The sequence below is a fragment of the Microtus oregoni genome, unplaced genomic scaffold, assembly GCF_018167655.1.
Source record: "Microtus oregoni isolate MIOR12 unplaced genomic scaffold, Mior012 000007F_ref0000211, whole genome shotgun sequence".
Taxonomy (NCBI): domain Eukaryota; kingdom Metazoa; phylum Chordata; class Mammalia; order Rodentia; family Cricetidae; genus Microtus; species Microtus oregoni.
Window position 1 is genome coordinate 24,774,941 of NW_024543066.1, and position 13,598 is coordinate 24,788,538.

The following is a 13,598-nucleotide window of genomic DNA, read 5'->3' on the forward strand; positions in this document are numbered from 1 at the left end:
CATGACCCACGGTTTGAAAACTGCTACACTAGAATTCTTAGAAGCATTCTCTAGAAGCTCTGTCAGTTCTTTTTTTTTTTTTGTTTTGTTTTGTTTTTGGTTTTTTTTTTTGGTTTTTTTTTTTTTTTTTTTTTTTTGTTTTTCGAGACAGGGTTTCTCTGTGGTTTTGGAGCCTGTCCTGGAACTAGCTCTTGTAGACCAGGCTGGTCTCGAACTCACAGAGATCCGCCTGCCTCTGCCTCCCGAGTGCTGGGATTAAAGGCGTGCGCCACCACCGCCCGGCGCTCTGTCAGTTCTTAATGAAAGAAAAGGGAAAAAATTGGGTAGGCTGTTGCTTACCTGTAAATCCCAACACTTGGAAAATTGAAACAAGAAAACCAGAGTTTTGTTGGGCAGAGGCAGGCGGGTCTCTGTGAGTTCAAGGCCAGCCTGGTCTATAAGAGCTAGTTCCAGGACAGGCTCCAAAGCCACAGAGAAACTCGGTCTCAAAAAAAAAGAAAAGAAAAGAAAAAGAAAACCAGGAGTTCAAGGTTCAGATCCAGCCTCTGTAAACAGACATTTCTGGTCCCAACCACCCAGTCCCTAATAACTAACTCAGAAACTGAATATGAATTATAAATGATCAACCAATAGCTCAGGCTTATTTCTAGGTAACTCTTACATTTAAATTAACCCATATTCCTTATTTACCCTGTGCCACATGGCAGTACCTTTATTAATGTTCATCCTGCTCCTTCTGCCCTTCCTCTTCTTAGCATTATCAGTTTGGCTTCCCCTGCCTAACCTCTTCCTGCCCAGCTATAGACCAGTGAACCTGTTTATTAAACCAATCACAGTGACATATATTCCTACAGTATACAGAAGGATTATTCTATAAGCGTCAGCTACCTAGTAAGCATGAGGCCAGTCAGGGCTGCATGAGACCCTGTATCATAATAAAGCAAAACAACAAAAACACTAGTATCCCATGCTCAGATGTAAAAGGATCCTCTTACCCTCTCGCTTGTCCTACCAGGTGGAGAGGGCAGGAGGCAGTAGCAGCAGCAGATAACTTTATACCAGCTTATGAGCATGAGCAGAGACATCTCTCCAGGAGATAGACTTCTGGTGAATCAGTTCCATTTTATTCCAGAGTATAAGGAATATATAGGATTGGGGATCCTGGGGACAAACCCTAGTTTGCATTAAGTGGCAGACTCCTACCACAAGGCTTTGTACGTGGCAGTGGCAGCAGCAGCAGCAGGGTCCCATCAAAATGCCTAGAGCACTTGCATAATTACCATGTGAGTCACCAGGGGAAGAGTGTTTGCAGGGAACTATGTCAAGGGTCACCCTTGAGATAAGTCACGCTTCCTAGCCTCATCGTCCAGTTAAGACTGGGTAGAAAGCAGGAAGCTTCGCTGGGGAGGGAGGGAGTTCTGTGTTGTTGAGCTTAAACAAAGCTACCAGGCTGTGGTAGATTGCGACCTCTACCAGCCGGTGATGGCTTCCAACAGCCTGACACATATTTATGAAAGAAATTCAAATAATCAAGAATCAAACACATATATATTTAACCTCATAAGAATTATAGTTGAAAGTGTACTAAACTGGGACATTCAAAGAAAAGGGCTTCTATGACTGATGAATGTATAATAATTTATCAATAGGTAAGTTTATCAATATATAAGTTGATTATTCATCAGAGAGGATAAACTGCAGAGTAGTGTAATGTTAGTTAGCAAGAGAAGTAACCAATTATTTATGCACACAGTGTGAATGAATTTTAGGGTATTATGCAGAGCAAAAGATTAAAATGCAAAATAGAAGGTATGTGTTTGAAGCTACTTATGTTGACTTCTAGAACAAACAAAGCTTGTCTGTGTCTAAAGAAGTGGGCACCTCTGATGCAAGGAGTTTTCCTACAAGTTCATGAGGACCCCTTAGGCTCGAACTCATCCCCTTCACTTAACTCCTTTCTCCTTTTGACTACGTAAATTCGACTTCAAAATCCATGTGTTCTGAGTAGGGCTAACAAAATGGCCAAACACGTTCACCCACCAGCCTTAATTGGAAGGAGAGCTGGGCTACAATGCTGTACGCCTATCTCTGCCTCCCCAGTGCTGGGATTAAAGGTATGTGTCATCACCACCACTACCAGACTGAAACATTGTTTTTAATTCAAAGTGATGCATAAACATTCAAATATAGCCAACATTTTGAAACTTTTTATCAAGAAGATTGTTTTTTTTTGCTTTATTTTTTTTTAAATATTTATTTATTTATTATGTATACAATATTCTGTCTGTGTGTATGCCTGCAGGCCAGAAGAGGGCACCAGACCTCATTACAGATGGTTTGTGAGCCACCATGTGGTTGCTGGGAATTGAACTCAGGACCTCTGGAAGAGCAGGCAATGCTCCCAACCTCTGAGCCATCTCTCCAGCCCCCTATCAAGAAGATTGTAACAAAAAGTTAAATGTGGGGACTGGAGAGATGGCTCAGAGGTTAAGAGCACTGGCTGCTCTTCCAGAGGTCCTGAGTTCAATTCCCAGCGACCAAATGGTGGTTCACAACCATCTATAGTGAGATCTGGTGCCCTCTTCTGGAGTGTAGGCATATATGCAGGCAGAACACTATGTATATGTGCCTAAACACCTTTGCAATACACACACTGAAAAGCGTGAAAACGTCACTGCTATTCATGTGTTTGTGAAATGCTGCTTTCTCTTGCTGTTTCAGTGTTACCGCAGGCAGTCACCCAGTTTGAAGAACTGGTTGCAGTGGCAGAGACCCTGCTTAAAGGTGGGGGTGTGGCGTCCACACCTGCATCTACTCTCTGGAGATCAGCCAACAACTCCTCCCCAGACTCTTTTGCCTCTCTTTGCGGTAATTCCAACTCTAGTTCCAGCTCCCCACGTTCCCTGAAGGCTGAGGAGGAGCAGCCTCCTGGTGAGAAGCAGGTTGGTTGGAATGCCTCCCCCTGGGTCTCTGAAAACAGCTGAGCACAAAAACCAAAGAAGGGTGAAGCGGTGGGCGCTCATCGCAGTAAGTCTAGGCGGATTTAGGTCCCGATCATTAGATCCCTATTCTAAAGAATCTTTTTTTTTTTAACAATGAGAGTTAATATTTGTGAAACAGACACCGAATTTAGAAATTTAAAAGCAAATATTGGGAATAAACGCAGCTCTTGAACTATATATTCTTGCATCGGTTATAGAAGTAGACTTTCACATTAAAGGCGAAACTCTGTGTCACAGAGAGAACTGCGGGCCTCTGTATACCTCATGTCCACAGCTATTTACGTTTTCCCTGACCCAGAAACAGGAAGTAAAAATGTAAAACTTTTGTTAAAATCAGGAATAAGCCTAAGAAAACAGCTCTGCCAAGGCGGTACTGAATGAGTGGTCTAATATCAGAGCATCTGAATCTTTGTATATAACTTTCTGTTGCCATACAACAGATTACCACAAATTACTGATTTCACACACATGAATTTATGTTCTCAGGATCCAATACAGGGCTTGCTGGTGTGAATCAGTGTGCAAGCAGGAATATTCTTTATGGGAGATTCTGAGAGGGAATCTGGTTCCTACTTATTTGCGTCGTTGTTATAGAATTTGGTTTCTAGTGTTTTTAGAAATGAATTTCTCACTTCCTTCCTGGCTGCAGATTGGTCATCCCCATTTCTAAAACCTGCCTGGTTTAGGGCTCCATCCACCAGCTCTCTTCACACTGGGCTCAGGGCTCCATCCACCACCTCACTTCACACTGGGCTCAGGGCTCCATCTACCACCTCACTTCACACTGGGCTCAGGGCTCCATCCACCACCTCACATCAAGCCCCGCACTTCCCATCTTTCCTCCTGTCCCTTTTCATCTTTTGCCCCTCTCTTCTACCCCCATCATCAGCTTTTAAGATCTCACTGAGCCAACCTGACTGATCCGAGGTAATCTTTCATCTCAAAATGCTTAACTTTCACTATGTTTGTACATCTTCTCAGTGGGGTACCATATCCACAGGAACCAGGAGGGTGTATCTTCTGAGAGCCATGACTCTCCAAACATAAGTACGAAGCTTTGCGGATAGGGTTGTTCTTAAGACATCACATTTAGATGGACCAAGAAAAATTCACATATATTCCAAGCAGATACCTCATAAAGGCTAACAGATATTTCAAATGCTACTATTTCCTCCAACTGAAATGTAAAATATATACTAAAAGTGTAAAATGCCACCTTAAAGAGCGCTGATGTTTTATGGTATGTCTTAATTCGTATTGTTGTTTCTCCGGGTATCATCTCTTTTCTCTTTTTCTAATCTCGGTTATCATTTCTTGTTTTTTAGTTCAAGATTGAAAACTGGCAGATTGCACGTTGTAATAAGAGCAAGCCTCAGAAATTTATTAATGATTTAATGCAAGTTCTTTACACAACTGAATACATGGCTACACACAGTCTGACTGGGGCAAAATCCTCTACTTCAAGAGACAAGGTTGTAAAACCAGCTATGAATCAGAATGAAGTTCAAGAAATCATAGGTGATAATTTGATCGCATTGATTTTCACGTGACTTTTTTTCATTAAAATGGTTATTAAATCTGGGTGTGGTGGTGCATCCTTGTCATCTCAACACTTGAGAGGTGGAGGTGGGGGGGACCAGGAGTTTAACATCGTTCTGGGTGCATAGCAGAGTCAGGAGCCAACTGAGGCTGCATGATCCCTTATCTCAAAAAGAAAAGAAGAAATCGTTGTGAAACTAAAAGTAAACTGTCTATAACTGAGAAGTTCAAGTTAATAAAATTCAAAGCTTCAAAAAGTTGCAGCTTTAGGGGCTGGAGAGATGGCTCAGAGGTTAAGAGCATTGCCTGCTCTTCCAAAGGTCCTGAGTTCAATTCCCAGCAACCACATGGTGGCTCACAACCATCTGTAATGGGATCTGCTGCCCTCTTCTGGCCTGCAGGCATACACACAAACAGAGTATTGTATACATAATAAATAAATAAATAAATATTTTTAAAAAAAAAGTTGCAGCTTTACTATTTTAAAATTTCAGGAACCATTTGTATTTCTTTCTTAGTTATATCCCCCCATGTATTGTTTGTTCCTAGAAAGAGATCATTTTAACCACATAGCTTTCAAATTAGTGAACCACCTTTAAAAACAATGATCTACCTTTTTCCAGGTTTTGATTTGGTTTGGATTTGCAATCATCGAAAAAATTTAGAGCATCTCTGACCAAGCTCTTGATGGGCCATTTCTTAGTTAACAAGTGATCAACTTATTTTGACTAACGTTAGAAAAGAATAGAAATCAGTCCATGACGGTCAGAGCATAAAGCATGCAGTCCATAGCAAGCAGGAGAGTTACAACTGAATGATGTCATAGGAAGATGTGCATATATGATGCGTTTATATTGTCAACTTCCCGTTAGCTTTGGCTGTGCTTCCAAAACCTGGGTGCATCCATCTGCTTAAACATGCCTGACAATTCAGGCTATGTCTGTAAATCTGAGACAGAACCATGCTTTGTCTCAGTTCATAGGATGCAAACCCCTCATAAAATGATCTCGCATGCCGCTGTGATCTTTTACAGGAATAACGAAGCAGGTGTTTCCCAGCACAGATGACATTTCCATCAGAAGGATGATAGGACAGAAACTCAATAACTGCACCAAGAAGCCGAATGTGGGCAAAACTCTTAACTCTCAGGATATTAAGTAGACCCTAATGGTACGTCTTTTGAATGTTCATGCACCTCAACATAACAAAGTCTGTTCTACAGTTATCTGTGGCCTGGCATTTTCCAGACGCTCAGCTAGGGGGACACTAGTGGCCTGTGAGATATTACTAGGTGCCCCTGTGAGTGTGAGGAGAACTGGGGAAGGGGCTAAATTTGGGAAGTGCTGAGTTCTGTCAGAAAACTGTCTCTTTCCCTGACCAAACCTCTAATATATTGGCATGGGTATTGGTAGATGAAAATCATTTGTTATAATTCAATGTTTTGTTTTTTTTTTTAAGTTAGGCATTGCCGTCTGCAAACATGTGAAGTGAAATTTGGCCACTTCAGTTTCGCAGTGAATCATTGTCTATTTCTATTCGATGTACCCCCAAAGGGCCATGAGTTAAAGGCCTTGTCTTAAAGGTTGGTGCTTTGGGGAGATGTTAGGAACTCTGGAAGTCTGGGCCTCATGGGAGGTCTCCTGGTTATTGAGGCATGAAGGAGACTGAGAGACACTGGTCTCTTTCTCTTACCTTTTTGCGCCCTCCTTCCATGAGGTACTTCACCACACTCACTCCGTGGTGCTGGGCCTCACCACAGTCCCAGGAACAACAGGCCCATCAATCGTGGGCTGAAATCCCCACAACCGAGAGACAAAATGGACCTTTTCTCCCCTTAAATTGATTGTCCCAGATAGTTGTCATAGTAACTGAAACACGTCCACTGTTTTCATGGGGAACTTGTGAAGATCAAACACACACACTTGTACTATTCTTGGTTTCTTTGACTCACGGAGGTGTGTAGAACCAACAGCATAGTAAGGTTCATGTGAGATTGAGATAGAAAAGTCCCCACCCCTTTTGACATCCGTTTACTTTGCCTACACACAGACGTGCGCATGACAGCGTGTGCCCACCACAATGCAGCTGCGAAGGTCAGAGAACATATTACAGGAGTTCTCTCCTGTCACAGTCTGGGTTCTGGGGATTGAACTCAGGCCATTTGGTTTCACAGCAAGTGCCTTTACCTACTGAATTGCCTCGCCATCCTAACCCCATTTTTCTAGTCCTCTATTTTTATCGTGGGCAGTTCTGGGGATTGAACCCAGGCCCCGCACTTGCTAAGCAAGTGCTATACCATTGACGTAGTCCTCAACTTTCAACTTTTCTGCTGTCTTTGACTTTTGTTTTGCCTGCTCTTTGCCTAAATGCTACCTTTTATGTGACTTTGCCTGCCTTCATTCCTCGTGACTGTATTTCACAAAAGTTATGGAACTCCATGTACTGCAGTGGTTCCATCTCCTGCCCATGGCTATCACCCCATCATCCCGGAGGGTCTTGTTTCTACGTTATTGCACAATAAGGCCAACTCTGGTAACAGTAAGCTTTTTTTCCCCTAAAAATAGGCAAAAAAAAAAAAACAATAGAAAGCCCTAGATGTAATAGCAGCAGTAGAAGGTATGTCTTTAAGCTCACACACACTGCTAGGTTACCTTGAAGATTACATCAAGTGAAGATATTTGTTTCCTTCTTATTCCTTGAGTGTTTCTAACTTTAACCACATGATAAATTTTATCTCTTACTGGGAAATTATTGCTTATGCCTGCCCCAGAACTTCTCATATTGACCTCAGGTTGCTTAGTGTCTTATTGTTATGAAGAGACACCATGACCCTGACAACTTTTATAAGTTGGGGCTGGCTTACAGTTCAGAGGTTTAGTCCAACATCGTCATGGCAAGAGGCATAGTGGCATGCAGGCACACATGGTGCTGGAGAAGGTGCTGAGAGTTCTACATCCTGATCCACAGGCAGCAGCAGGAGACTGCCACACTAGGCCTACCTTGAGCACATAAGACCTTAAAGCCTACCTCGATCATGACACACTTCCTCCAACAAGGCCATACCTCCTAATAGTGCCACTCTCTATGAGAAACACTTGAGTCTGCAGGGGCCATTCCTATTCAGACCATGATGCCTGGTCTCCCTGGTGTATAATGACCATGTTTCTTCTATTGCTACATATCCAGCTCTTCAAGTACATACAGCTCTCTTGTTGAGCACATTATTATATTTCAGAATTCCATATAGTATCATAATGCCCCCATTCTATGTGTTTTAATACCATAAACTGCCAAGCAAAGACACAACAGACATCTCTGCCTATAACAGCCACCAAGGTGAATGAATGCTAGAAGGTTTTTAGGTCAGTTTTGCTTGTCCTTGCCAATAACAATGACTTTGCTAGCATTCTTGTCAGCAGAGAGATTAAGATATCTATTAGGCGCCCCAGAGCCTAACAGCCTGCCATTCTCTTTGTGTGGCTGTGTCTGGCTCAGGATGTCATTGGTTGATGTGATTTTGAAAGGACTTTCTAGCCAAGTTTCCTTTCTTTGAGAGAATAGCTAAACCCGGTCTTCCTTTTGAAAAACCAGTTTGTTCTCATCCCTTGAGTGCCCTCTAGTGGCGTACATGAACATTGCTAAGAGCTCGCAAATAATCGATCTTATAAAAGGCCTTTTCCTAATTCTTCCTGTTTGTGTCTCACGTGAGCTAAAGGTTTAATTTATAAGGATTGAAGAGTCCTGAGCTATCACTTCTGTACCGTCTAAAGGCCAAAGAGCCTTCTTCTGAAATCCTCAACACTGTCTGTCTCTTGCAGAATATTTCTTATGCTTCTGCTACAATAATGATTTCATACAATGTTGTTTAAACAGAGGGTCTAAGGATATTTTGTCCTCTTGCTCCCATCAGAGGATGTTTTGAAGTGTCTGAAGGTCATATGGCTTTCACATTTGGGTACCACTAATGGCATTTAGCAGCGAGCAGTGCCACCAAACAGCCTACAACTCATACGAAAGCCTCTCGCCCCCTCCTCCCAGCATAGATCCACCCACATCATCATTGTTGGTTTGGTTTGGTTTTGTTTTTGAGATAGGATATCTCTGTGTAGCCCTGGCTATCCTGGAACCCATTCTGTAGACCAGGCTGGCCTCGAATTCACAGAGATCCAACTGCCTCTGCCTCCTGAGTGCTGGGGTTAAAGATGTGGGACACCACCACTCAGCATGTATGTTAATTTTGTAGCCTGCTACTTTGCTGAAAGTGTTTATCAGCTGTGGAAGTTGCCTGGTGGAACTTTTAGGGTCACTAATGTATACTGTCATACAATCTGCAAATAAAGATACTTTGTTTTCCTCCTTAACCTATTGTATCCCCTTGAGCTCCTTCCGTTGTCCTATTGCTAAAGCTAAGATTCCAAGTACTAAATTGACTAGGTATGGAGAGAGTGGATTATGTCACTTTCAGCCCTGTTTGATTTTCTCTTGCTATCTTCTCTTCTTGGGTGTGATTTCTTCTTTTTGCCCTAGAGTTTTCAATTGTGCTGTTAAGTTACTAACATGACCTCTCACTCACCTTTTAACGTAGACACTTAGTGCAACGAAAGCCCCTCTTCGAGCCACCTTCATCGTGTCCCATAAGTTTGAGTATGCTGTGTTTTCATTTCCACTCAATTTAGAAAGTCTAATTTTTTTTGTTTTTTTGGATTTTTCAAGACAGGGTTTCTCCGTAGCTTTTGGTTCCTGTCCTGGAACTAGCTCTGTAGACCAGGCTGGCCTCGAACTCACAGAGATCCACCTGCCTCTGCCTCCCGAGTGCTGGGATTAAAGGCGTGCGCCACCACCGCCCGGCGAAAGTCTAATTTTTTTTTCCTAATTTCTGTCTTGATCCATTTGCATTCAGTAGAAAGTTGTTCAGTTTCCATGAGTTTGTAAGCTTTCTATTTTTCTATTGTTGCCCAACTTTAATCCGTAGTGGTCAGATAGAATGCATTCAATTTTCTTGTATCTATTGTGTCCAAGTATGTGGCCAGTTTCGGAAAAAGTCTCATGAGCTGCTGAGAAGAAGGTATGTTATTTTGTGTTTGGGCGAAATATTCTGTAAATATCTGTTAGGTCCATTGGATATATTGTGTCAGCGCCATCATTTTTCTGTTCAGTTTTTGTCTGGATGACCTGTGTATTAGCAAGAGCGAGGTACTGATGTCATTATCAACATTTGAGGATCAATATGTTTTTTATGCTGTACTAGTGTTTTGGGTTATTTTTACACCCACAATGTCCTGTGTATTGTTTTTTTTCCCATCTTTTTTGATTATATCTGTTTTGAAGTCTACTTTGTCAGTGTTGAAATGGCTATGATAAACTTGCTTCTTAGGTCCATTGGCTTGGAATATCTTTTTCCAGTCTTTACCCTGAGTAGTGTCTATCCATGATGTTGAGGTTGTTTCTTGGATGCAGCAGAAGATGAATCCTGTTTTCACATTCATTCTGTTAGTCTGTGTCTTTTTACTGGGGAATTGAGATCACTGATATTGAGAGATATCAATGGGCAACGATTGCTGGTTTCCTGTTATTTACACACGCTGTTTGAAGGTCTTTTTCTTGCGCTTCGGGTATGTTGGAATAGTCAGGGCCTCCTGTGGTGGGATTACTGGCCTGTAGTTAAGACCTACTGTTCTGGCCAGAATGAATTTTACTGGGGGCTAGGCATCCGGGTTTGGGATGATTGTAATTCTAGGCACTGATATCTGGTCTTGTCTTTGTAGGGTGATTGTTTTGATCCTTGGTTTTGGTTGTCTCTCCTGGTTCTTAGGGGAGTCTGGTGACTGTGGGTTTCCTGGTAGGAAATGCTTCTGGGATCCTGCCAGGTATGGCCTCTGGGGGCTCTGGTTAGAATGTGTTTCTCCTGTTGGGAACTGACATTTAGGAATAGAGATGGTGAGCTGGAAGAGCCTAAAGGAGTTCCCAGTGGGGGAAAGCAGGGTGTGCCAGGATCTGTTTAGTCCCCTGTGAGTGGGGGTAGAGAATGAAGAGAGCCTGCTAGGGAGCTGGGAATTAGACTGCGGGGAGGGGGCTGGATTGGAGGAGAGGAGGGAGAGTGAAGACCTGAAGATGGTCGCCTGCTTCCCTGGCAGAGGCCTGCTGGTCCTCAGGGAATGCCTGAGGGACTTGGAGGGTGACACAAAGGGATGGAGTGGTGAGGGAGGCTATAGGAGATCTGTATAATCTGCTGGAGATGGGGGCAGAGAAGAGGGGGAGGTCACAGGGGATGGTCTGCTGCAGAGCTGGGGGTGAGACTGGGGGCTGGATTTGAAGTGGCGTGGGGGTGAGGGTCTGAGGATCACCTACCTGCTTTCTTCTCTTCTGGATTTTGAATCAGGGAAACCAGGTTTGGAGAACTGGTAGCCGCCATTAAGCAACCAATAAACATTACTTTAAAATGTTATACAGAATTTTGTTGATGACTTTTTAAAATGCTTCATTGGCATAGGGGGTTCATTTTACCATGTTTTAAAATTTAGCTAATACAATTTAATCATCTCAAATAAAAATGAATTTAAAATATTTAAGTGTTTTCTACACTGGAATTCCTCTAAATAAACCATAAAACAATTCACAGTACATCTCAATAACAGTAATTCTTGTCTTTAACCCAAATTTTCACCTCTTTGAAATTTGTTTTTTTATGACTACAGGTATCTTAAAATAAAGCATGTTTGGTTTTACGTCAACCATTGGATTTTGTGGAGACACATCAGAGACCAGCTGTATGGCGTCTGTAGAACCCATGGCCTTCCTGGTGGAGAAAAAGACTGGCCGAAGAAGCTGCATGCAGAGGCCATACTAATTGCTAACGATGCATCAACCCAGAGAATGTCTGTCAAACACGCATGTGATATGGTTCCCTTGGAATTTCGCATTTCTCGCAGCCCCAAATACTTCCCTGGACAACTAACATAAGATAATATAAGCTCTTGTCATAGCAACAAAAGCATCTACCCTCCATATCGGTCAATGTCCTCCACAACAGCATGCATTATCACCATCGGTGATTCCCCATGATGCTGTTTGTTTGCTTTTTGGATGTAGCAAGCGCGTTGAGTGGAAATGCAATTGAAATAATGCATTTACAAATACAAAAGGAGCAAAGTGAGCCTAAGGGATGATAACCGCATCTAACCAAGTGGTGATGATGTAACATTAAGGTGAATAGGATTATGGGAAAAAAACAAAAACAAAAATCTTTTCAATATTAAGTTGTCCAAACACAATCCTAAAAGCCCCAAATCTCATTTTTGTTTGTTAAAATGATGTACCGAATTTTGTAATAGACACTTAGTCTGTGAAGCAGACATACCTCCCAATATTCGTTGTCCAACGTGTACTAGTTACAAATTGTAATGTTAAACAACAATATTACCTAAAGTACACTTAGGGCATAACATCATGTTTGATCAGCTGTGATGCTAAACTGCTTAATTTTAACGTGTTTATTTCCACTCTAACAGAAGGGAAGTGAATTGGAAAAAAATACTGCTTTAATAATGGCACAGGAAAAATGTCATTTTGTAAATCAACAAAAGATAAAATATTCTTTAGAGACTTTTCACTTGATGGCAGATTGCCTGACTACTTTGCAATATGAAACTATATTTTTTCCTTCCTTCCTTCCTCCCTCTCTCCCTCCCTCACTCTCTCTTTCTCTCACTTTCTTCTTTTCTTTCTTTTTCTTACTTTTTTCTTCCAAGGCAGGGTTTCTCTGTGTAGGTCTGGCTATCCTGGAACAAACTATAGATCAGGATGGCCTTGAACTCAGAGATCTGCCTGCCTCTGCCTCCCAAAAGCTGGGATTGAAGGTGTGTGCCACCATGCCCGGTGAGACTCTGCTTCTTGAGTGTGTAAAGTGATGTCAAAACTTGGAGAGGGGGACCCCTAAAGTGCAGCGCACCCAGGAAGTATTCTGTAAAGGGTGCTTGATAACCATGCAGTCATACAGAACAGTTATTCTCAATGAAATAAATTATGCAACATTTGCTACTTTTAATTAAATAAAATTTAACTCCATTGAAAACTATTGCACTTTTTATTGTTCTTGTTGTTTCTTAATGTATTATATTCAGGGCAAACAAATTTTACTCTTTTAACCTCTTTTAGCCCTCAGAGTATAAGTTGTCTGATGCAATGCTCTGAATAAAGTTGGCTATTGCTTGAGATTTCAGTCCACATCATTTATTGGCTCCATTCTTCCAGATCCCACCACCTCTAGAGTGATAATTGTAAGTGGCACCCAAACAGGAAGATAGCATAGTTGGGACCCTCACGGGGTGGAGGGGGGAGTGAGTGAGAATAACGGGGCAGAAACCAGGGAAGGCTTTGCCTTATATCAAGATTTTGCATCCTTTTTTAAAGGAAGAAGGAACACAAGTATCCCAACTATTAGATTGCTTGCAAGTTATTTATAATTACAATCCCTGGCTTCCAGAAGAAGAAACTTTAGATAAAGAAGTATGAGACACTGAACATGGCGAACAATGAGGGCTGATGAGACGCAAAGGACAATGGCACGGGGGTTTGATCCTACGTAATGTGCTGGCTTTGTGGGAGCCTAGCCAGTTTGGATGTTCACCTTCCTAGATATGGACGGAGGTGGGAGGTCCTAGGTCTTACCACAGGGCAGAAAACCCTGACTACTCTTTGGACTGGAGAGGGAGGGGGAAAGGAGTGGGGGGAGGGGGAGAAGGGTGGGAGGAGGGGGCGTAGGGTGGGAGGAGGGGGAGGGAAATGGGAGGCTGGGAGGAGGGGGAAACTTGTTTTTTTTTTCTCTCCTTTTCTCAATAAAAAAAGAAAAAAAAAAAGAAGTATGAGACAGTATCCAAAAAAAAAAATATTGAAAAGGCAGATGAAGGAGGGGTGGGGGGGATCCCTGTTCAATTTTTAGTCATTTGGCCATTAATTAGGACTGTTACCAGAAGTACTTAAGGAAGATAAAAAGAATATTAATCATGAGTAAGAGATAATTAATTCCTTGAATGAATATAAACTGGGTGATCAAACCTT

General features: G+C 42.1%; 1 protein-coding gene across 3 annotated transcripts in view; it reads left to right on the forward strand.

Annotated features, from left to right (window-relative positions):
- The window catches only part of Bend6 (BEN domain containing 6), a 49,739-nt gene extending 37,124 nt beyond the window's left edge, over positions 1 to 12,615 (forward strand). For 2 of the 3 annotated variants that reach the window (XM_041655213.1, XM_041655212.1), the window contains 4 exons: positions 2,722 to 2,942; positions 4,328 to 4,520; positions 5,575 to 5,711; positions 11,237 to 12,615. In XM_041655213.1, coding sequence (XP_041511147.1) covers positions 2,722 to 2,942; positions 4,328 to 4,520; positions 5,575 to 5,702 — 542 coding nt within the window. In that variant the 3' untranslated portion in view covers positions 5,703 to 5,711; positions 11,237 to 12,615. The remainder of the gene's footprint in view (positions 1 to 2,721; positions 2,943 to 4,327; positions 4,521 to 5,574; positions 5,712 to 11,236) is intronic. The other variant, XM_041655214.1, reaches the window with a different exon arrangement.
- Positions 12,616 to 13,598: the final 983 nt, after the last annotated feature.